Below are 24,835 nucleotides of genomic sequence, written 5' to 3' on the forward strand. Positions count from 1 at the left end.
GGGGATGTTGCCGTTTATACTTAATAACTGTTTAGACAATGTCTTTACTTCGGAAGCAGAGAAACTGTAGTCAAGGGTTATTAATTTCTATATCAGCGACCATCTTGGAAAGCATTTCATATATGTTTGTTTTAATTAAGATTATGTAAATAAAACTAAATAGACCTATACATAATAGTTTAAGAACGTGTTTTAAGACAGTTGTATCTATTAATGATGGTAATATATACAATTTAGAAATTCTAGTTTCTTCTTTCTAATCAAATTTGGGACAAAATCTTCTGTTTAGAGGTTACTGAAACTTGTTTTGAAGAGTTTGTAAATATTTTGCAATTTTATTTTAATGCGTGTTCTTTTAAGGTATGTAAAAGTAATCTCAGATATGATCTGTAATCATAGTAAAGGTAAATTAATTAGTACACACCTAAACTTCTAACAACAATTTAAAAATAAAGGAGGCAAAAAAACTAAAAAATGCTGAACACATAAGTAATTCTTCAAATCAGACTAAACAGTTATGAAAAGTAGCAAATAAAAACAAAATCAATAAAAAAGTATATGTAAGTGAAAGCAAAACTAATGCCAAATTGATTTTCAACATATTTTCTATTGTGGGTAAACATGTGAAAGAAACCCTAGTGAACCATAAAAACTAATGTACTCAATAGTTAATTCACCTTATTAGTCAATAAAACTATTCCTGAAAATTGTTTTTAGATTTTTTATTAACGAAAAAGACTTACTAGAAATAGTAAAACGAACGTATTGCAAAAATAGTAAGAATCACTGTGGTTTCTCTAATAGGCTTTTGAAAACCCCCCCCCCCCCACCCCCCCCCCCCCCCACCCCCCCCCCCCCCCACCCCCCCCCCCCCCCACCCCCCCCCCCCCCCACCCCCCCCCCCCCCCACCCCCCAATTGTCGTGATGAAGTTTCCAGTTTCCTCGAAGTTCTGGACGCTTTCGAGAAATGTGATCATTCATTAATGTAGCCAAAACTTGTTTGTAATAGTCCTCCATTGATTGTCTGTCCACGTGGAACTGAATGAGTGTACACCATTCCTTTATAGTCAAAAAAAGTAATGACCATTGCTTTGTTTGCAGATTTGGTTGCCCTAGCTTTCTTCGGGCGACCTTCATTTTTTTTTCTACCCACTCAGTGCTTTGGATTTTCATTGCAGGGGTCATACTGATAAACCCAAGACTCATCAGCAGTGATTACACTCTTTCCACCAATCCCTAATCTTCTTCAACGAACCGCTTCCACTCAAGGCAAACATCGACAAACACGGTTTTTTTTTGTTTTTGTTCAGGTGTGAGTAAACGAGGAATCCAACGAGCACACACTCTAGACATGTTAAGATTGTCTTTTAAAATTGTGTGAGCACTACCTACCGATATGTCAAGGAGTTCAGCAATCTGTCTGACGGTCAGACGTCGGTCGGTTTTTGATCATTGCCGCTGCTGTATTGATGATTTTCCCTCAGTGAGAGCAGTAACTGGGGCACCATCTCCTCCCTGCAACTCTGGGTCCTCTCTTTCCCTCCTTAAAATCTTTGAACCAGCGAAAACAGGAAGCACGAGACATTGCGTCATCCCCAAAAGCTTGCTTTATGTCTTCGTAAGTGTTAGTCGCAGTTTTGTTGAGTCTAACACAAAAACTTAATCGCATATCGTTGTTCACGCAAACCTGGACATGATAAAACGTTGGAGGCGGCACTTACCAAGCTGATGTTCAAATGAGCACTGATGGCTTTGTGATAGAGATAAAGCAATTCAATGTCTGTTGGTAAACAATAGGGTCCAAAGGTATTGGAAAAAACCTGGCATCATGTCTTATCAGAGCAGTATGGGGGAAATCCCGGGCCCAATCTCAGTCTTTATTGAACAACCCTCGTATCTGTTAATGTTTGATTGTGGAACATCGGGGTGAAATTGTATCCATAAATATGTATTGTAATGACTTAAGATTGTAATCAAAATAATTATTATTTATCTGTTAATTGACATTTTCAGATGACCCTGCAATACCATGTGTGGGACAAGCTGAAGGAGACGTCAAGTTTCAAGTCCAAGTTTCAGATCACAAACCTGGCAAAGTTCCTTGCTCATTTGTTTCTAGAAAAGGCTCTGCCCATATCGGTGTTGAAGGTAAGTGCAGTGTTATCTAGTGCAATAACATTTTATTAGGTTTTGTAAAATTCATTTTTATAATATTGACAGTCAAAGTGCCAAAATTCAACAAAAGGTTGAATTAGAGGTTGATCTCCTAATGTTATGTTTGAAGTCTCAATATTTATATGTTTGAAAAATTCTCTCTGTGTATTCTTTTGGCTTTATCCCACTTCATGTGATGATTTCAGACCAGCAGAATTGAGCAATTTTAGACTTTTCCACTAGCTTTTAAAAGCAAATACGGGAATAATTATAAATTTATAGTTTTATCCCTAATTAGCATGAAAATATTTATAAATCTTATGGATAAATGTTTACTGTAAAAAATAAAGTTTAAATAACTTTTTCAATAGTATGTCAAAAACCGCTAAAATAGGAAAAAATACTTGGTACTGGGTGATCTCAACACAAATCTAGACTTGGCGCTTTGGTATCCCTACGAGCCTGATCTTGTATCAGTTAACCCTCCATTTTTACCTGTAATTTTCTTATACTTTGTTAAAAATTAATTATTAAAAAAAATGGTATGTAAATAAATTATATGGCAAATGACATGGCACATTTTTATATAAACATTAAAAGTAATAATAAAATTGCTCTTACCAAAAATTATGAATGCAAAATGTTTTATATCACTAAGCAATCCAGATAAAATTATACATAATCACAAACTTTTATTGTGTTTTACAATAAAAATACAACTTTTATTACGCTTGTTGAACAAAATGTGTACGTTTTATTTTTTCCATATTTTTAAGTTGATAATGTGTAGTTTATGTACAATCACAAAATGTCAGGAGAAAACCATATTCAAAGATATATTATATTAATACAGCAATTCCTATTTATATATTTATAGCTATTGCTGTATAGTAAATACAATTAGTTTAGTTAAAAATAAAAAATACAAAAAAAGCATTCAGAACGTCTTGATATCAGAACATTATAAAGGCACATCCTTAGTATTTCTCTGCATTTCTTGACACACCAGAATATCCACACATTAGTATCCAAAGCATTAAAAAAGTGTGAATTGTTTTAAAACAAATGAATAAGTGATTAAATCTATCTTCAGGTGGTAGAGTTCTCGGAGATCAGCAAGCCAGTGGTAAGCCTGGTGCGACAGGTGCTGCTTTCTGTACTTCTCAGCGACAGTGAGGAGACTCTGGTCGCAGTGTTTGCACGAGCCGCACGCTCCGAGCAGCTTCACATGTTCCGCCAGAGCCTGCGCCTGTTCTTGCACGTGTTTGTGCTCAAGAAGACCTCCACCATGGCACCTGACCAGGCGCAGCTGCTGAGAGATAGGGTCAAGCTGGCGGAGACTGCCCTCATCAGTGTCGACACCAGCAAGTTCTTCTAGAGGTGCAAGTAAGGTACTGAGCATCTCTTTATGCTAAACAAAATTACAGTTTACTGTTTCGGTAATTCGGTGGATTAGTGATAATGTAAGAGACTGATTAAGGATTAAAAGTTCTTGAGTAATTTGCACATTTTTAATATGATGTGCCAAAAAGCTCTTAAAGAAAGTGGTGGTGAAAGTAATTCAAACGGATATTTATTTCTCTTTGTATTACGACACTTCCTTTCCTATGGTGGTCTATTCTTTAGTCATAAATTTTGATTTACTAATAATTATATATCCCTTACACCTGTCAAGACGTTACCTATCTAAAGACACGATATTAAGTTAATATGAATTCGATCAAGACTTAGAGGTTCTCAGAACTGCCATCATGATAGCAATGTTGGCTCAAATAGGATATATTTAACTCCCGCAGATTTTAAGGTTAGCAGAATGATTTTTAACCCTTTTATTAACTGCTAGTGTAGAATATATATAGTTGATGAATCGTATATAATTACAACTACAATAATTATACTATTCATTGCATAGTGGCGAATAAATCATTCTTTTACAAAACAAAATCCACACGAGCACAGTGGTGTGAATATTGAAACACAATTTTTTAGGTGGTTAAAAACAAAGTTATACCTCATCATAAACTTTTTTCATAAGCAACAGTTGTAGACATTGATAAAGTGTATATGTATTTATATCCAAATAATGATATTCCATCATATGGGTAATATTTTTTCTGATAGTTTTATGTCAACATATGTTCTGTGTGGAAAACACAATTTTTAAATTTAGACAGTTACACCTCTTTATGTTTGGGGTGACAACATATGTTTATTTACAGGAAGGGAGTTCACACTAAGTGTTACCCTCAATTCCTGCTAAATGTTTGGAACTCTGACTTGAAATAATGTTAATAATTTAAAATAAACTGAAATGTGTTTATGTTCTAAGTTTGAATAATTGCATTTTCAGTTTATACCAATGACTGAATTATTTGAAAAAAATTATTTGTTTTTCTTAGTGTGTTCCATATTTGTATTTATAAATTACATGATTTTTAGTGCTTTATAAAAAAAGCCCACTATGCAGTAGTCTCAGTAATCGGAGGTAGACGGGACCGAGTCTACCTGAAATTATTTTAAAAAACTTGAAATTACACTTAGCATCTTGAGAAAAGGGGATTATCAATTAAATGAACGATTACATTTTATTAAAGTAAAATAACAGTATAAAAGATAAAATACAATATAATTTTATGTACAGTAGACAAGTTCATTGTAAAGCTGGTGGTCAGCAATATTCTGTCAGCGTTGAAGTATTATAGTATTGGCTGCAGTTGCTTCTGCTTGTTGTTTTATGTCCAGCACTGCTTAGCCTTCACATAAGTCACGAGTCAGTCACGTAACGAACTATGCGCCCTACAGAACGGCCTGCCCAATCCTCACAATTTCTACACTGCATTTACTAGTTAAAGGCGCTGTTTACTAATATTATTCATTGCTCTATATTTTGTTTATTGTACTGCAAAGTATCTCAAGAATTATATGGAAGCTGGAACTATTAAGACTTGAATTACCAAGACTGCTGTATTTACAAATTAAGCTTATACATTTTTTTATTGGTTCACAAAAATACTGTGTATCAACAGCTAATGATTGAAGAAGTTTTGAGTTGGATCTTTCTTTAATATTTTGTTGAAATCAAACTTTAAAAAATAAATAAAAAGACTCCAGACAAAAAGATAAAAACAGCTTAATTTTTTCATTTAAGTTATAATGTAGAACATTTTAATACTGTTTCTAATACTATGTGATCTTTTAGAGATTGACAAAGTTAATTCCAGCTTTAAATAAGGATTAATAACAATGATATGAATTTTTATGTGAAACCGTTTTCCTCCAGTTTCTCCAATGACTCCTCTTAAGTCGAGGTACATCCAGCCTTATAAGAAGACGCATAATACGTCATTGGGCTCATATTACACTCTCACTGGTCAATTTTCAGCTTAAAGACGTTTTATAAAAATAAAAGGAAAAATAAATACAATTAAAATTGATGTTAATATTTTATTATAGGTTAACTTACACTAACAAGGGTACTTAATTAATAGAATTCATTTTACTGTACAGAATTTGAAAAATGTTTTTAAAGGCTAAAAGGTATACATTTACACAATTTTTAGGAACATTAAAACCAAGTACAAGGTCATAAGGTGTGCAGACACCTTTTTGAGATGCCAAAATAAAACGATTGTCTTTTATTTTTAGTTCACTAATTAATCAATTGTTTATAAAACTAAAAAAAATCAAAGAATCACTTTAAAAAACTTTTATCTTATATCACTGATGACAAGCATAAAAATGTACAGAGTAGACAAATAAGAAAATGTATAGGCAGTATGTGGTTAGAAAATGTAAAATAATAAAATCTGTTTAATATAGACAAAACATCACTTGACAAATACAATTTCTGAAGGTGTGGTGTGCGTGTGTGTGTGTGTAAAAAAATATTAATTTTTATTTTAGTGGTTTGTTTGTTGATCTTCTAACATGGTCTCCAAAACTACAAGAGTTTGTCATAATTTAGTGAATTATTGCAATGGCTTTACACAATAAAAAGATTTCTTTCTAAAAGATTCTTCCTTTACATTTACACCACATTATGTCTTAAACATTGGGTTATTCCCAATTATGTTAATTTGGAAATCATATTTTTTAGGAATGAGAATTATTGTTTTGTGATGTTATTAGATTAGGTTTGCGTTGAAATAAACAATAAGTATGTGATATTGAACTTAAACATAGGTAACACAAATAAACTTATTTATCATTTAACTACTGCTACTGTACAGGTAATTTCAGGAACTTTAAGCACTTTTTACACAGTTAAACATAAAAATAAAGTATCTAATCACTAATATCAACAGTTTCTGTACACACAACTTAACTATCTATCACAGCCGTGTCTGGTTTTACTTGTGTCGTAATACTTTTTGCATGAATGTTCTTTGTCTTAACTTATTTATACATTTATTTAAGATTCACTTTAATTTATTCACGGCTCATTGGAATACAGTGTAGGTTGACATAGCATAGCCTATGTGGAAATGTTGTTTTGAAAAGTAAATCTGTAGATACCTTTCCTGAAATAATTAGTTTGCAGTTATACTGGGTGTGCTATAGAATAAGGTCTCTAAGACAAAATGTAGGAACTTAAAATATGATTTTTAGTTGAATAGGAATTATTTTTGTCTCTGGAAAAAAAAATTAAATAAAATGTTCATAGTTATAAGCTGTTATAAAGTCAATTTTTTGACCTTTTATTAATAAATGTGACAACTTCCATTGTCAGAGTTCAGAAAGTAATTTGATTCTCGAATTAATTTGTTTTAAAAACCAATAGTATAATCATACCTTTTCCTAAAATTTAGTAGCCAATAAAATGTTTGGGTGTAGGCTAACACTTTTCGAGACCATGTTTTGACAGTTTTAGAATCCACTGTTTAAAAGCAACATATTATCTTCTTTTCGTCTCATTTCCAAAAGAACATGAGCAGACATTCCTATTCATCTTAACTGAAGATCATCTTTGGTGGGGAAGAGGGGTAATTTTTCGTGGTGGGGGCTACAACCCCATCTTAGCCATAGTCTCCTGTATCCAAGGCGTGAAGTGACTGACACGGGTGTAGACACCAGGACGATTCTTCTTAGCACAACCGTCACCCCAGGATACGAGGCCAGCCAACACGAACTTTCCTGCAATGAAACATAATGATAAAGACTCATTAGATATCAGACAAAAGTGTAGACTACAGGTTGGTTCGCTTTGATAGTTCCAGCGCACCAGGCCGACCAATAAAATCTTCTGAACCAAGCATCGTAATGCTGATAGAACAAACCAGTAGGGTCAGGTTTTATTAGTTTTCTCTATTAATTGCATATTATCTTGGCAATTTTCCACGGACTTCGATTTAGTGGTTTGAATAAACTTGAAACTTATTGTGCAATACATATTAAGCTACAAATATTATGGACAGCTATCATGATTATGCTGACCAGTAAACAATGCCTCTGATCAATCCACCACTGTGTAAGATTGAAATTGCAAATTTTTAAAATTTAAGATAACCTAGTTCAAAGATATGATGAAAAATTATACAGATCTTTATGTCTGTTGTAATTTTTATGTTTAGGAGAGGCTTATATTTTGAGCCTTATTCTACCTCTCTTCATGGGCCATTGCCCTGTGCTTGGAACTGATCACACAGAATAAGAGGGAAAGTCGATACAGTACTAGATCATTAGTGCTGACAAAAAAACCGGTCACATGAATCTTAATCTGCACAATCTCTAACTCAGATCCAAAGTCCGGCGTCTAAGACCGCTTGGCCATTGACTTTCCTAACAAACACCCTTAAAGATTGTTTTAAATATTAATGTAACATAATCGCTATTTCATAGAAGTTTTCTTATCAATAATAATATTATTTCAGTTGATTTTTGCATGAGATATTTGCTCAAAAATAAGGTCAACAATAATTCATAAATTTCTAATGACTTTATATCTTTGTGTCTGAGAATGTATCATGTTATGTGATGTAGTACACAATTAACTTTTTAAAATATTTCAACCTCACTGTGCAGAGCCATTTTCAGTCAACAGATGTTAAACCGAAACTACCAATAGTCAGCAGTCGTCTGTATAAGAGAGTTTGGGGGGGGGCAGAACTAACACTTGTCTTGCACTCTTCCTCTATCCTTATAAATGTGATTCCTTTGTGACACGGTTTGAAGACCAAACATGCAATAGAAGTCCATAAAACAAAAGTACTTGCCAAAATTCCCTACTATTGTCGAAAGGTAATAAGAGAAACTTTGGAAATAATCAAGAACAAAAATAACTTCGTTGAAGATGGCTCTCTCCAGCGAGGCCGAAATATTTCAAGAGGTTAATTGTGTAAGTAATGTTTTGACGCGACGTGAACCGGAAGACTTTGATGTTAGTTAATAATGTGGGTAATACATCCATTATAGTATAACTATCCTCATTGTACTGTATTCTCAATAGGAAGTTGGATACTCACCGTTGATCTGACATGCCAGTGGACCCCCGGAATCTCCTCCGCAGGCGTCCACACCTCCTTCCAGGACTCCTGCACACACCATGCTGTCCAGGATGCTCTGGTCTCGGCCGCCGTACACGTCACTCTGACGGCAGGTGTGCTGGTCCAGGACGGGGACCGAGGCTGCTTGGAGCTCATCCGACAAACTCTCCAGGTCGTCCTCTGTCACAACACAAAACGTTTTACAGGATTTACCAGGAATTGAAAATGTTTCTTATTTAAAACATGTGTTGACGTTGAGACAGTATATATACTATAAATGTAACCATTATAAAATAACCACAAACTCTGTAATATATTTTTGTACAAAGATGTTTATATTTGTAAATAATTTATCTTTAGTAGTTACCTTTTGTTGTTGTTTATACAGATTGTAAAATAGATTACAATAAAATGTTTAATACTTTTGAAACATTATTCTTTTTCCTATCTGAATTGATGAAACTTCAAATTTAAATTAAGTATTGGATACATAATTTTTAATCTAAGTTTACAAAAGTTTGTATTTTTCAGTTATTACTACAGTTACCATGTTTATTTAGGGAAAATAAAAAACAAGTACAGCTCAAAATAACTTTAAGATAAAATATAACAATACGTATTGTTTAATTTTGCATTAAAGTTTACTGTCAATATAAAAAATTTGTCTTAATGTAATAGGTGTTGATGAATACACCATAATTGAATACCATAACGTAACATTAAAAGCTGGCTGTACTGGCAACCATCTTGATTCTAGCACCATAACTACTATTTTAATTCTCATGCGCTTTTACAACCTAATTTTTAATCATAGAGCAGTGGGAGATGTCTCATTTAAAGATACAATTAATAAATATCCAAACGCTATTGTAGTTTTTTCACTATTTATTGTTTATTTGGAAAAATTTGTTCTACTCATCAAACAGGTTATATTTTTTTTATATTAAAAATATATAAACTTTACTAGGAAAATTAAAAAACTAATAGTCTAAAACTTTAAAGAAGAATTCCAAATCGAATATAAGGAAAAGTATTATTTATTAATAGAAAATTTCTTTGTCTACATTCAGTGGGGGATATAAAGGGACGAGGTAACAGAGGTCATGACTCCTTATATTTGACTTCAAATATTTATCTTTTTAGACTTTTTTAGTATAAAAGTAAATTTTAGACTCCAAAATTCGTAAAAATGTGAATTTTTTTATTTAGTGGGAATAGTAAGTGTCGTCCTGATTCCCCTTCCGTAGGAGGTATCCACATCCCCTCCTCAAACTTCATGCAGGATCCACCCTTGTGTACATTAAAGATTAAAGATTGCTATATTAAACAGAGAAGAAAGCAAGGTGTACTCACGGCTCTGAGCGCCCCAGCCAGTGACTGTGCACCAGTCTCCGGTGGCAACCCTCTGAGTGAACGTCTCGGGCAGGCAGATGGGCTGGACGTGAGAGTTGAAGTGAATCCCTCCTTCACTGGAACTACGAACTTTGATAATGGCAATGTCATTGCTGTGAGGTCCATCTGTAACACAACGTAATCTGGTCAAGGTCAGGTAGAAACATATTTTAAATGACCATCTACAGCCACAATTTAGTTAATGCCACCAAAATGTATACAAGTTGATTTATTACACAATATAATTAATAAATTGTGCAAAAAAACAAGTGGCAAACAAATGTAATAAACAAATTGTGTCTTATATGTATATCCAATAGCAATTTCAAACTTTGTCCTTTACAACAATGTCAACACTGAATCATACTGTTTCCTAGTTTGAAATATGAAAAATTTTAATGTTGACAATGAATAAAATATTTTAAAATATGTCATTTCTCCAATTATATTTGGGCCATATTATAAAATTTCCTACTTTAAATGTCATTAATTTTCATGAGGAGTGATCAGAAAAACTTGACTTGTTCAATACGAGTATTTGGGGAAGTTATCTTACAGCTAAGAATTTAGCAGAAAAAAAAATTCTAAACCCAATATTGATTCACCACATTAAAACAATGGTGTATATAGAAAATTATTTCGGGGTGGGGGGTAACTCACTGGGTAGTTTAGGAAATACAAAATACTCTCCAAAAATAGAGGGTCAGCAATCTTCCTACTGGAAATTTTGGATCTTTAACCTCATAAATGTGTTCTAGCTTAACAAACTACTGGGTGAAACTGTAATGATTTTTAAAATTGGGGGGAGGGCTTGAGCCCCCTCCTCATATACACCCATGCCTTAGGATAACCAGAGACCAATACTACAATCATGAAGGAAAATGGAAACTTACCCTTCCTGAAGTCAGGGTGTATAACTATCTTCTCCGCCTTGTACGTCCTCTCATGCCTGTCTCTGCCTGACAAGTTCACCTTGCCGACTATCAGGCGGATCTTCTCAGGATAGTCGAGGTTTGCAAAGCAGTGTGCAGCAGTCAGCACCAGTCTGTCTCCAACCACAGCGCCTCCACAGTGGTGTTCAAAGCGATGAGAACCTGCCCGGAAGGCTTGGATCTCTACCTAGAATCGATACAGGATTTTTGCTATTGACTATATTTTCTTAATTTCTGTATAAATGACAGAGGTTTAAATTAATAACACTTTCTAAGAATTGTAGCATAGTGATTACAGTAATGTGATAGTATGCCCACCAACAAACTATTTCTCCTACAAGAACACATATCGTGTAAGAGGTTTCACTAAGGCCAGGAGGGAAGCGCACCATTTTAGAACTAAATCAAGTGTATGTAGAAAAGTTTCATGCACAACTTCAAGTACATAGTTCAATTTGTTATCGAGATACCCTGTGGACAGACTGGTGGAAGAAGAATTTCACCAGACCTCTCTAAGTGATAGGCTTCGCTGCCAATCGGCCAATTATATTTGAAATATTTACATTACTAACACATGGGTAGTACAGTGATATAGTAGTTTATAGAGAAGGCCCCCCCTTAAAACAGTGGCAAAGTGATGCATGTCATCAAATGCCTATTTGAAATCTTTAGATCAAATGTAACCTCGAAAATTTATGGTTTTAAAATTATGTTTTCAGGAAAGCTCTTATTGAACCTGTATTGGAGTAAAAAAACACTGAGAGGTAAAGTTTAAGTAAAATAGGGACACCATAGACTGTTAAAAGTAACTAACAAAACCAAACTTGAATTATGTATTTTGTCACTGCCATTGATTTACTCCTATTTTTGAGCTTTAACACTTTTTTCTTATTCATTCTCAGAACTTTACTGTAACAGTCCCCACAAAAGACTGTTAAATTATATTTTTGCACCTGCACCTTATTAAAAGGACACATTTTTGAATATTTTTTATTTTATTTTTTAGTTGAACATATCACCTCTTCTACAATGTTTCTTCCTCCACTTAGCAACATTGTCATAGTTCTGTAACATACTATGTCTAACAACCAACCCCAGCTGTAAACTGTTGTGGCGTAAAATAATATCCTTATTGTTTTAATATTATAAAATAAACAAAAAATAACAACACCCATTTTATGTAATGTATTTTGTTAGATGTTTTGTGTACTGCAAAAAATACTACAATACAATACAACTTTTGCAAATAAACATATAAATAATTTAAAACTTAAAAACCAAATGTTCAATTGACTTTTAGAGGACACAAGATGTGTTGTCAAGCCTATTGAAGGTTTTTTATTCAAAAATGTTCACAGTTAGTCCTTGTCTAGCATTGCCCAGATAGTAGTAAACACACAGTCATGTTGACTTTAAACACAAAGAAGCATGAAAATCTAAAGGATTTACACTACATTCATGACAATATAAAAAGTTACAAGACCAGTTTCAAAATAAAGCACTACAGCACAAAAAAATCTGTATGCTTCTCTTCACTGGCTTGTAAAAAAAAAACAAAATGAACCTCACTGGATATGCAACCACGAAAAATTATAAAACATTCACAATCAGTGATCTACAAAGAATCTGCAATGCAATAAGAATAATTGTTCACTGAGAAGCATGGAAAATTGTATAGTAACGTTAGTCTCTTGGAAAGATTCAGATCGGAGAAATATGCCAGCAAACAGAAGTCCTTTCTGAACTGACCTGCCAAGGGTAAGCACCATAGGGTGCAGTGGAGCCCCCAACAATTTTGGCAATAGCAGCACTTCCACTGCGTTGGGCGAAGTGAGATACAGTGCGGCTTCCACATTGCTCCAGATTTCCTCTTGCCAACGGGAACTTGGGGAACCCTCCACTGCGGAACTCCCTCTCTGAGAAAAGAACACATTGGAAATATGTAGCAATGTATTTTAGAAGCAGTTAGATCTCACTGTTTATATTCTCATAACGTAAAATTTACCTGAAGCTGGATTTTTATATTTCCTAATTATTAATTAAGAGGTCTTAGACCCTAAAGTAATTTTAATATACCATGGAATTGCTTACCGAAAGGAGTTGCGTGGACAGTGACAAGTATGACGATGATACAAGAAGCTCTGCCGAATCGTATCATGATCTGCTACAATTTTTCTGATTCTTCCAGTAAGGAGTGTGACCTTTGCTCAATGTATTGCTGTAACAAAGTAATTATAAATTAAAACTTTGAAAAAGCCATGTGTTCAATTCAATCTGGATATTTGTTGGGAAAGAAAAATAAACAATGTTTATCTTTAGATAGTCATATACCTTGGAAAAGATAACCTAGATATTAAAGTATAATAATACATTAAATGTGTTTCTCCCAGATCACCAAATATCAGAACTTGGGTGGTTCTTAAATTGTCCAAGAGACAGTAAAGGTATGGTGCGTGTGTGTGGACAAGCATATTTAAATGAAGGTAATGTGATTTTTTCGACATTTGCTATCGTTAACTGTAACGCTACATTTTAAAATCTGCAATCTAATCTCTTCCTCAAGTGGATAACTAACTGAATTAACATGTAAACTACAAACGGGGTTAAAGTGAATATGACACCATGCAAAAGTCAGAAATGATAACAAACAGAATTTATATCTTCATGAACACTATCCCTAAATATATGTAAAATTCTATTATCTTTACAAAATGTCACAAAAAAAACTTTTAAAAAAGAAGCATATTTAAGTTCAATTTTTTCATTATGATATTTAAAAACGACTACCATATTTGGCTAAATATGATAATTAATTAGTTTTACTAGGACAAGTATGAAGTGACATTGGTGGTTCACAATGTGCTAAATTTTAAATATGTCTCATTTGAGCATTCTCTGTAGTAACACAATTTTTAGTAATTTTTAACTGTTTGATAATTCTTCAAGTTGACCTTCTTTCTCTACACTGTCTCTCAAATATTATAACAAAACTTTTTTAAATTAACATCATATGTACTTTTTTAAACTTACTTCCAATGTTTTCGAGGAAAAATGTAGATTTGCTTAGCTTCTCCAGGCATGGGGTAGAATCTGAAACAAATATATTGTCCATAGTTAATAGAAAAATATTTTATAAGCCAAAAGACTCACCTGTGTGTAAATTCTAAAACTGACTGTGATTCGTATTAACTCAATTACTTATAAAATAGTTTTATTGAATATTTAAAGTTAAAGTGTACACAAGGTTTATCAAAAAATGTACTTTAAAGAAATTTACAATAGCAAGGATAAAAATTTGGGTCATAATAAATTTGCATACAGTATACAAAAGTTTTGTTCCTCGTTTAGTTTATCGAAGATAAAAGGAAGATATTTTAAAGCAACTTTAGTTGATACACAATTATATCACAATTGTATGTTTTTAATTGTAAAGAACTATTTAAAATTTTATTTAACAAGTAATTAGAACGTCAGAAAACAGTTAAAGTGGATGGTTAGAGTCCAGGTTCCAGTTAGAGCCAATTAGAGTCAGGTTTTGATGATGGCGTATTATGGCTTGATTTACCCCCATCTCACTTATGGGCTGGTGTTGTGGGGAGCTTGTGCAAACAATTAATTTATGAGAGTGTTCAAGCTGCAAAAACAAGCGATCCGCATTATCGCTCAGTTGACATTTTAGATAGTCGTGCAAGGAAGCCTTCATAAATTTACAACTGTTGACGCTGCCCAGTCTCTACATCTTGGAAACAACTCTGTTTTGTATGTCTAAATGTGCCATGACGAATGGCAGAGACATACATGTGTATGTGACTACAGGCAGAGATAGCTATCGAAATGGTAAACACAGAACGGTGGTTTATGAATGCTTGCCTTTACAGGCAGGTGTTCATTTCGTCAACAAATTATCAGTTTTAAAAAAACGCTCCAACGCCCAAGATGTTAAAAACTCGTTTGAAACGCTTTTTAGTGTCACAAACATTTTATAATGTGGACGGTTTTAGCATATGATTGGGAGACCACCAATTTAAAAAGACTGGAAGTGGAAATAATTGACGAACGAATGGATGTATCTAAGTTTGCAAATTGTATGTTTGAATGAGATTTCTTGGGTTGTATGACAAACATTTTAGCGAGTAAAAAGTTGACTTTTGCCATGCGTTGTAAAATTTTTTGGCAATAAAAATCTGATTTGATTTGAAAGTGTTTAAAAAATGTTTGAAATTATGCTAAAATGCTAATACACTAATCCATAGGCTAAAGGAAAGTACATATGGACGATTCATTTCGATATATTAAGATGTCACTAGTGTCGGCCACTGCAAATAGTTGTGATAAAACTAATGGTTCACTAATGAACCCGCTACAACTAGAAATAATTCTAGAGCCAAATAGTAAAAACATACCGGTAACTAGTTTAACGGTTCATCAATAAACTCGTCTCGGCCACTAGTAAATGATTTACTATTTATTCATCTGTAAATACGTTACGGCAACTAGTAATGGTTCATCATCAGTTAATTTTATACTCGGCTAAGTTACTATTAAATGATTCATCAGTAAAGCCGTGACGGGGACTGGTAATAATTCATCACAAACCCCATCTCGTTCAGTGGTGGACAGGTGCCGAAATGCGTGTTCCAATAGGCCTACTGCTTTAGCGAAGGAAACATTAATTAATTGGTAAAATGGTTGTGTACGTCTTCCTTGATATTTTACTCCATTACAATTAATTATGTGTTTTTTTCCAAGTGTTAGCTAAATTTCTGCTTAAACGAACCAAGAAAAAAATTGAATTCGAATTAATGTTTTGAGCCAGCTTGAATAGGGTCGGCAAGGCGCTATGTTGAGAGCCTATTCTCATCTCATCATAGTCTGTCGTTTGTCTGCGTTGACCTTTTTACTATTTTGTCTCTATTGTCAGAGTACATCACCACTAATAAATGCATCGCAAAACGTTTCACAAGTGTGTTTTTTTAGTAACTAACTGTGATAGTTCATGTATTTATATTGCGTGATTTTACCAAACATGCTCTCGGTTGACAAATGTGCGCTTAAACGAAAACAGTTTAAGGTAGTTCAGTCAATATTTTGTTCGGATTTAAATTCAATTAAAATTTAAAGTGAAAATACAAAACAGAAAACTATAGCATCTGTTTTTAACAGACGAATATCTACGAGTATATGGTACTTTTCAACGGATCAGGCAAATTTGTTCAGTTGTCGTCTTACGAAAAAATGTTTTTGGACACAAACATTCTGCTAGCCACACAACTGCTTACAGAATTGTTTCTGAAGCTAAAAAACATAATTGAGAATGCATTGCAACACCCACGTGACAACCAAAACTACAAAACTACTTTTTAAACAGCCTACATTATTGACAAAACAACGGGCCTTGCACCGATCACTTTGGCATTTGGGGAATTTAAGCACTTTGAATCGGCTAATATTGATAGAACTACAGCTTCTACAGAACTAGCAGTGTACAGTGGTTTGTTAAAAGCTGTCATTTCACATATTTTTACTTAACTTAGCAATATTATTTAACATTCTAGCCAAGTTGGCTATGCTCTCAGAATCTCTGCAAAACCGAACAACGGTTGTGCTCTAATGCCGCTACACTTATACGGAAATGTGTACTTTTTTAAGGAAAAGCCTGAAAATGAAACTTTACATGCAAAATTAACTATTAATGAAGGAAAATTTAGTGTTATCCCACATCCAGAAAATAAATCAAGTTCAAAAATAAATCATCAACAGTTGGTGACAAGCTTCGTAAGCAAATTGGAAAAAAAGAATATTCACAACGATTCTGAGCCACGAATTCCGTCTGTCGATACGACCGTTTCATCAAACGGCTAACGGGTATGTTCGACTGTTGTAGGAACTAACAATGCTCGAACCTGATCAGTGGCCTACTGATTGCATGTTTTGGAGAAATTGAGATTGAAAATGTATTGTATTTTAACAGGTTTAAGCCATACTACACTAAGTGCCGGCACACAATTTATATAAATATATGTGTATGTATATTGTTTTGATATTTTAAATGGTTTTTGTTATTAGTATTAGTTTTAAGATTATTATGTCATTCATAACAGAGTTAATTACTTGAGTTTAATCAATTTACAGTTTGTCTGTACTAAAACAAATCTTAACAAGTGCATTATATGACAGTTCTAATTCTTCGACGCAGGATGAATAAAATCTCATTTATAGAAGTTGTTTTCAAAATTGTATGCAGGAGGTTCTCGGACTCCCATTTTGCCGCGAGACTCCATAACCCACCCCCACTCAACGCGTTCCGGTACTGGAAAGTCTACGAGTACATCCTTGATCTTGACCACTAAAAGTAATGATACGTAAAGCCATCACGGCAACTGGTAATGGTTCATCATAAGTAAACTCGTCTCGGCCAATAGTACGAGTAAATTAATGATTCACCAGTTAACACTAACTGCTACTCTATGCCGTGAGTCGTCCTGCCGCAGTCAACGTCACGGCAACTGATAATGGTTCATCATAAGTAAACTCGTCTCGGCCACTAGTAAATTAATGATTCACCAGTTAACACTAACTGCTACTCTATGCACCGTAAGTCGTCTGCCGCAGTTAACGTCACGGTAACTGACAATGATGGTTCGTTACGATGCCGCTAGAGTAAACTAGTCAATTTATAGTTGGTAATTTTACCGATGAAAGTTGTCATATGTTACACTAGGCGTGGTTACAATTTTGTTGTAAATTGTTTGTGTCAAAATGAAAGAACAAGAAATAGTGGCCAGCCAACAGGCAAAAAGAAAAAAAAGAAATAGTGTTTATTATCAATCAAAGAAGCTAGATAGTTCTATAGTTGTACCACTAGGCTGTAAAGTAGGTTAACATTTACCCAATTAAACATTTACACTTGTATACTAACTTTTCTTCTGCGTTCGGTATTTACTACATTATTAGCGCCTAGTTTGGCAATGGTCGAGCACGTGTAGCGATGCACCGTGCCGATGTAGGTTGAGGTTATATGACAACACTGCCTTCTAGTTTGTATGCAGGCGCCTGTTGCTGGGTCAAGTGGAATAGGCCACTAACACAATCCGAGCCGATCACCGATGCAGCGGCTATTATCTTCTTCCTAATCTTGATTTTCACCGAGATACCATCACCTGACTGCCATCTGCTCCAACTCTAACCTCATTGATCGCAATCTTTGCAACACCCTGAACGAAGTTTCACTTTCGGTAGCCGTTATCGGCATGTACCTTTTACTTTGACGGTACTCCAGAATCTTCATTGCAAGATTCGTGACATTTAAGCTATGCACTGTTATTCTTTAATGTTCAATGACCTCTGGATACTGTTTACTCTGGAAGGAGATTCATAAAGCGCTATCTGTACATCTGGAAACAAATAGACAAACACTTAGGCTAGACTACAAAATATAGTGTAATCTAGGAGAAAGGGTATTCTCTTTGTCCCATTAGGTTCGCAATTTAATTTGACGTCTCAAATTGAGCCATAAACGATAAAGACTGACAGATTCCCAGCGGGTCATAAAACAATAGTTAGGCTGCCATAAGATCTGATCTCAAAATGTTGGAAGGCTCCACATTTAAAATTTTGAAGATAAAGTTTGGGATTTTAACTCACGACTAAGTCTAAGTGTCTGATTACAAACTAAATGCTAATGGCCAATCAATCTATCGTAACTGTAAAAATTACGCGATGTTTTAATACTCTACCGTGAACTCTCTGCTCTGCTCTCTACTCTTAGCCTTGTAGAAAATAACAATCCATTTTCAATCATTGTTTGTACCCAGATGTACAGATGGCGCCTGTTAACTAGCTCTTATGAATCTCCTTCCAGAGTATCAGGTTCAAGAGGTCATTGAGCATTAAAGAATAACTGAGAGTCAACGAATGCTATTCTCACAGTCCCGCCTACTTTTTTAGTTGTAGGTCCGTTCATGAAACTGGTGCAGGATACATTTAATATTGCACATCTTATGTTAACACAGCTTGTCAGATCTTGCTAGTATCACCTCCTGGCGAGTTTTGCAAGTCCTGTGCCTGTCCCTGACGCCCGCTCAAACCGTCGCAAGGTTACTCTTGCACACGTCCGCTCTAGCGCACAGTTTGCTTCACTCTCTTTTGCAACTCTCCACCGATTGAATAATTTCAGGCACGGTTTACTCCGCGCGCTGAACCGTGAACAGTGAGGACTTTACGAGCTGCGGTCCACTGGGAAAGTGGAGTGGCCGATTTTAGACAAAGGTTTGCTTTGTACTCGTGTGTGCACACGGTGTCGAAACCCGTACTTGCACACGGTTTTAAAACAAATGTTCATTGAATGGAAAATAGTTATGAAAGTTTGAGACATAACTGGGGAGATATGATATTGGCAATATCCAAGGGGAATGTTTACCTATTCTCTTAATAGCAAATTATTTAGAAGTGCGTTGTCTGTAGTGCTCAAATATTGAAAAACATTATGACAAGTTGATTTAAATTTTTCAAAACTAGTGTTGACAAATATGCATATTTTCATACAAGAATACGTATTCGTCAACCTTAATTTTCTTAATGTAATCTTCAAAGCGAAGATTAAATACAGTACCACTCACGAAAATGTCTTCAAAAGATAAAGTTATATAATTTTATTGTTTGAAAATTCAATGATCTCCATTAATGGAGGTATCGATCAAATCAATTACTCATAAAATGAACTTTATTATCAACAAACAAAAGGATTTTTCCAAATCGAGTAAAAAGTCGAATGCTGATAGGCAAACACTAAAATTGTCCGTTTATTTCAACAAGAAGTAAATTTAAATTAACCTAACATTACGCATAAATGTAAGATAAAGACTGTCAATGATCGAGATCCCAAGTCCTGAATGGCCTCTGCCTCCATATAAACTACAACAGCCCTCTTTTGAATAAAATAAAACAACAAAGGTTCCATTTAACAAAGGTACTATATACCTAAGACGTTCGGGTAAAGAGACTAAAATTACAAGTTTCAAATTAATGTGTAAAGTTAAAAAAATATGACCCAGGGAAAATTGTATAACTTTTTAACCTTTCTCTAATCTTACATTTCATTTCACACCATACCTAGCACGGCTGACTATAAATTCGTTTCTTAGGTTAAATTCTTCTATCGATAAAATGAAAAACTACGTTGTGCACTTATATAATGCAAATTTATTTATTAATTTACTTGAACATGTCATAAGAAGACTACTACCACTGCAACTCCAACAAATAACGGCTCTTGTCTTCGAAAATAGGCCTTTTTGGTCTATTTGTTGGTGTAACTAAACCTAGTTCTTTTCTTACATTGTTTTTGTTTTTTTACATATTTGTACTATAATTTTAGATATTATCTTATTTTAAAACAATATTTATAGTTCGTAAGGCTTGCGTATGAATCCTAACATTAAACAAAGTATTTTTTAATTAATTTCCTATTATATTGTTAATATATGTAGTGACTTAACTCGTAATAAACAAAAATTATATTTAAGACATTAAGAAACATTATAAATTTTTTATAAACCCGTTATAAAAGGCAATCAATCCTTTTGAATCAACCCGATTTTACAGTAGGGTCTACTCTACAAGGAATGTTCTGACCGTCTCTAGCTAATGCAATAGTGAGCAAGGGATTATAAAAAATATGAATTTGACCGCTATTATTTATAATCAAAAATTCACTCTATAAGTAGAACTCTAGCGGTTCCTGACAAGGAAAGACGCGTAGGTTGAAGGTTTCTAGGCCGCCAGCGAACTCCTGCTGTGGAGGACAAAGCACTAATTTATCGTGAGGACGGTTGGCGGTAAACTGACGAGATCACGAGGGCAGGATAGAAGATTTGTCTGAGCATGTTCTCACATTAGCACTTCTTTATTATAGTATTGTCAGTTATGGAGTACGGTTGGGTCTGGTGTGGGGTCTTGACCTCTTCAGCCGAACTCCCTAACTGATTTGACCTTAGAGAAATGATTGACTGGCACCTAAGAAGTCAATTGCCATCCAAATTCTGTAGCTGGATGAGAGGGTGGATTAAAAGCAATTACCGTTTTTGGCTCAAATTGCAAAATCTTTAATGGTTCCAAGAGATTGTGACGAAGACATGTCTTTCTTGCGGTTCAAAATTCCAGATGTGAGTTGAGTAAGAGCTGAACAATCATGCAACACTTATAATCAATTAACAACGCTTCTATGTAACGTGAAATTGGTGCTAAATGGCTTACGTGCTGTAATCAAGTTTAATACGAAATGGAGAAAAAGTTATCATACAGGTGATCACTATTAAACAGGTTGAAGTTAATCGAATGATTAGTCACTCATACTTGCAGTATGACATTCGCGTCACATTGGCATTGCTTTTGGTCAATCCTGTGTTTTTGAAGACATTAGATGAAATTTATAATATGATTCTAATTTTGTAATGAGATCCACAAGAAAGAATGTTCCTCAACATCCAAAATATCCATTAAATGCAATCAAAAAGTTAACTCCAAGGGAATACTCCTTCCTTGAAATAGTTTATGTAATGATGGAATAGCAACTGAAGTTGTTCAACTGAAATTGTTGTCTGGTCGGGTCACTTTCAGATGAAGATATCCGGATTGCTGTACAATTACGGGGACATGGCCGGCGAGGATGCGCTAGAGTGAAAGTGTTGTTGCACGTGGTCACCGGACTCCGGTCACCGGTCACCGGTCACCAAACCGGTCGAGATTGCCCGAATATGGTCTCTTACACAACCATTACATTTGTAGTTACACGGTCTGATAACGTACTTGTGCCGCTCTCCGCCTCTCTTCCAGGTCTTCTACGCATTTAAAGAGGGGCTGAGATACTTTCGAGGATGTTGAGCAAGAAATATTAATCCATAGGTGATACATTCACAGGTTAAGGTTATTCAATCTGATGAGGCTCTAATTATGCGGGTAACTGTCATCTTAAAAGGTATATCAAACTTTGTCACTGGAAGTTATATTGTAAACTAAAACTGATATAGGTGATATATAAAATATGATTCTTGTTTTGATGAACGAGTTTTTCCAAACAGAATTATTGTAAGCTGGAGAATTTTTAAGCAATTGAAGTTACTATCATTCGGATTGGAGTATCTAGTGTCACAGTTGTAACGCTTTTTTATTCAAAATAAAAATGGATTTCCTTTGAAAATACTGAGTTATTGATTACAAATAGTTTATTTATTTAGACTATGAAACTATTGTGATAAGTTGTCAAATATTTTTTTATAGACTATATGTGTTTTGAAACCAAACATTTTGGTTCACGTAAGTTTTTAAAATAACGAAAATAATTGTGTTACTTAAATTTTGTGTTTGGAGGTTAGACTACAACAGGTTTTATCATTCAAGAGCCAAAACCCTTGATCGTTGGAACATTTACCTTGCAAAACCAATTTAATGGCAATCCATACAGTTTTAATGTAGCGATTAACTAACTATATAATTAATTTATGTGGTCTTATAATATTATAAGATCGCTAGCCATAAAATTCCGTAAAAAATGTAAAAATTTTTAGACTTTACTATATAATGTGTAGCTAATTTTTTATTTACACTGCTGAAAACAGTTTTACTCATTACTAGGTTATTTAGGTTAAATACTGGCACGTTAGGAATGTGCATTCTTATATTTTCATATGTGGCAGTAATTATCTAAGATTTAAACAATCCAATGTTTTATTTGTTCATAGATATTTAACTACATCTTGTTACAGCTAAAGACACATTGTTGATGGTCTAACCTCACTCACGACAGCAGCTTGGCGCCAGATGCATCAGCTGATAGAAACACTCGCAGCGCAGCCCAGTGGAAAGACACGACACGAGTAGATCATTCACTACACCGAACTTCACCACTCCGACATCTATGTGACTGGCACGTGCGCGCCACTCTACTCTGTTATATGGCGCACACCCCACCTTGCTTTACACAAGCGCAACCTCGGCCCACCTTGCGTCAGGCATAGGGGTTTGTTATTGTTGATAGTCGGATATAGGCCAGTCGGCAAACTGCGCACAGTAGCTGACCTAATTACAGCGAACCTGTAGGTTAGGTATACACACAGGGTGGCTACGTCCTTGGGCTTACTTCCTGGAAATATACTGGACACGGAATCGTACTCGTTATGCGCAGTTGGCAACATTCGGAGAAAAGTTAAGGATTGACAAAGTTTCTGGGAACAGAGAAACAAATTAATATTTTACAAATTAATACTGTTTCATTGAATTTTGAGTTTACCTCCGGTGCACCTTCCTTTTATTGCAGAGTCTGGTATCTGACACGGTCTCAGACGTGACTCCTGGAACTTTTAAGACACCCGGCATAAACTAAGCAATTTGGAATGAACCCTTCATCTGAAAGTAATTGTAAAATAATTTAACACCTTCATAGCGACTATATCTTTCTCAGTTATCTTAATCATCCAGTATGCACTAGGGTGTCTGTCAAAGTCAATGTGTTAAATCTATACATAACACAGCTATGGTTATAAACATAACATAATAATATAAACTTGACTTTTGCAATGCAATGTATATTGCCAAAATGCAATAAAAGAATTATTATTATTATGGTCAGAAGGGTTGGTTCAATGCGAATGTGAACGTTTAGTTAACCTCTAGTTCACTTTTCTGTTAGTGCAGCGTCTGAAGACTGATGTTGTCTCAGACTTGACTCCTGGAATCTGGAGTCGTAGTCGTCTGAAAAGATCCAAAGAAAGTCGACGACGAAGAAGCTCAAAACGAAAGTTTTGTATAGTTTCAACATCAGAGACACATATAAATAGGTGAAGTGGTAGTATCATTGTCTCATCAGGTACACAATTGAGTGCACTACGATGTGATAGACACGATCTCTAAGCACGGTGGAGCAAACGGGTTTTCTACACATAACGTAGCATAATATACACATACACCTAAGTTGGAGACAGTGTCAGATACCAGACGCTGCAAATAAAAGGAAGGTAAATTGGAGTTAAACTCAAAATTCAACTCAATCAACACTTCCTACCATAGCTACGTTATGTGTAGAATACTTATTAATTGTAAAATATAAATGAAAGGAAATTACACAGGCTGCTACACACAGTAACCCTTAACCTGTTTATCAGGTTAAGCAACTGTAATCATTGTCCATAACATAAATAACAGTCTTTTATAAGTAATTTGTTGATGTTTTCTCAGAAAAAATGGTACGTATTGTTATCTTACTAATGGATACCAAATCTGAGCCTGAACATTGGGTTAGTTCTGTAACTTTATGATTTTGAACGGCCTTGAAGATTTTATAACACTTACATTTTCACAGCTTAAATAGTACATAAATAACTGTAAATAGATAAACAAATAGATAAATAACACGACGAAAGTTATGTTAAAAAGGATGTGATATTTTAATTTTTATCACACTACCGTTTGTACCTGTAATTACAAGAGTATGATAATGTTTGTAGTGGGTTATATAACATAGGATGTAAATGTAGTATGTGCCTTTAAAATTTGCACTTCCGCAAGCAGTATTGCGGATCTGAGTATTTAAATGTTATTACCAAAAATCAGTAACTGTTCGCATTCACTGAAGTTAGAGCGTGGGAAGCTAATGGGAAATTTCAAAAGTAAAAACAGAGATAAAGTTCACTAAGAAAACTGGATTTTCCGGACAATTGCCATCCTTCAGTGATACAAAAAATCACTAACATTTTGTTTAGAGATCTGCAATTTGTCTCTTCCTAAAATGCACAACTAACCTAACTCAATCAACTCAATAACTACAATCTAGTTTCAAATAAACAAATAATACCAGAGCAAGTGACATGTAAAAGTCAGAA

General features: G+C 34.5%; 2 protein-coding genes across 3 annotated transcripts; one reads left to right on the forward strand and one right to left on the reverse strand.

The window, feature by feature from the left end:
- The first annotated feature begins 1,999 nt into the window (after nt 1-1,999).
- Nucleotides 2,000-8,739, forward strand: LOC124362212 (nucleolar MIF4G domain-containing protein 1). 2 transcript variants are annotated; one of them, XM_046816531.1, is made up of 3 exons: nt 2,000-2,149; nt 3,249-3,541; nt 8,601-8,739. In XM_046816531.1, the coding sequence occupies exons 1-2, from the start codon at nt 2,015-2,017 to the stop codon at nt 3,531-3,533; spliced, it is 420 nt and encodes a 139-aa protein (XP_046672487.1). In that variant the 5' UTR covers nt 2,000-2,014; the 3' UTR covers nt 3,534-3,541; nt 8,601-8,739. The 2 variants fall into 2 exon arrangements, with proteins under 2 accessions (XP_046672487.1, XP_046672485.1); XM_046816529.1 differs by having other exon boundaries at nt 3,249-3,546; nt 8,601-8,738.
- LOC124362213 (trypsin-1-like) lies at nt 5,592-22,872 on the reverse strand. Its single transcript, XM_046816532.1, has 8 exons — nt 22,751-22,872; nt 13,992-14,051; nt 13,053-13,179; nt 12,711-12,877; nt 10,923-11,148; nt 9,991-10,155; nt 8,617-8,817; nt 5,592-7,288 (listed from the first exon to the last, which is right to left on the reverse strand). Exons 3-8 carry the CDS (start codon nt 13,117-13,119, stop codon nt 7,158-7,160), a joined length of 957 nt encoding a protein of 318 aa, XP_046672488.1. The 5' UTR covers nt 13,120-13,179; nt 13,992-14,051; nt 22,751-22,872; the 3' UTR covers nt 5,592-7,157.
- Between the last annotated feature and the right edge of the window lie 1,963 nt (nt 22,873-24,835).

This window comes from Homalodisca vitripennis, chromosome 5, assembly GCF_021130785.1.
Source record: "Homalodisca vitripennis isolate AUS2020 chromosome 5, UT_GWSS_2.1, whole genome shotgun sequence".
In the NCBI taxonomy this organism is placed as follows: domain Eukaryota; kingdom Metazoa; phylum Arthropoda; class Insecta; order Hemiptera; family Cicadellidae; genus Homalodisca; species Homalodisca vitripennis.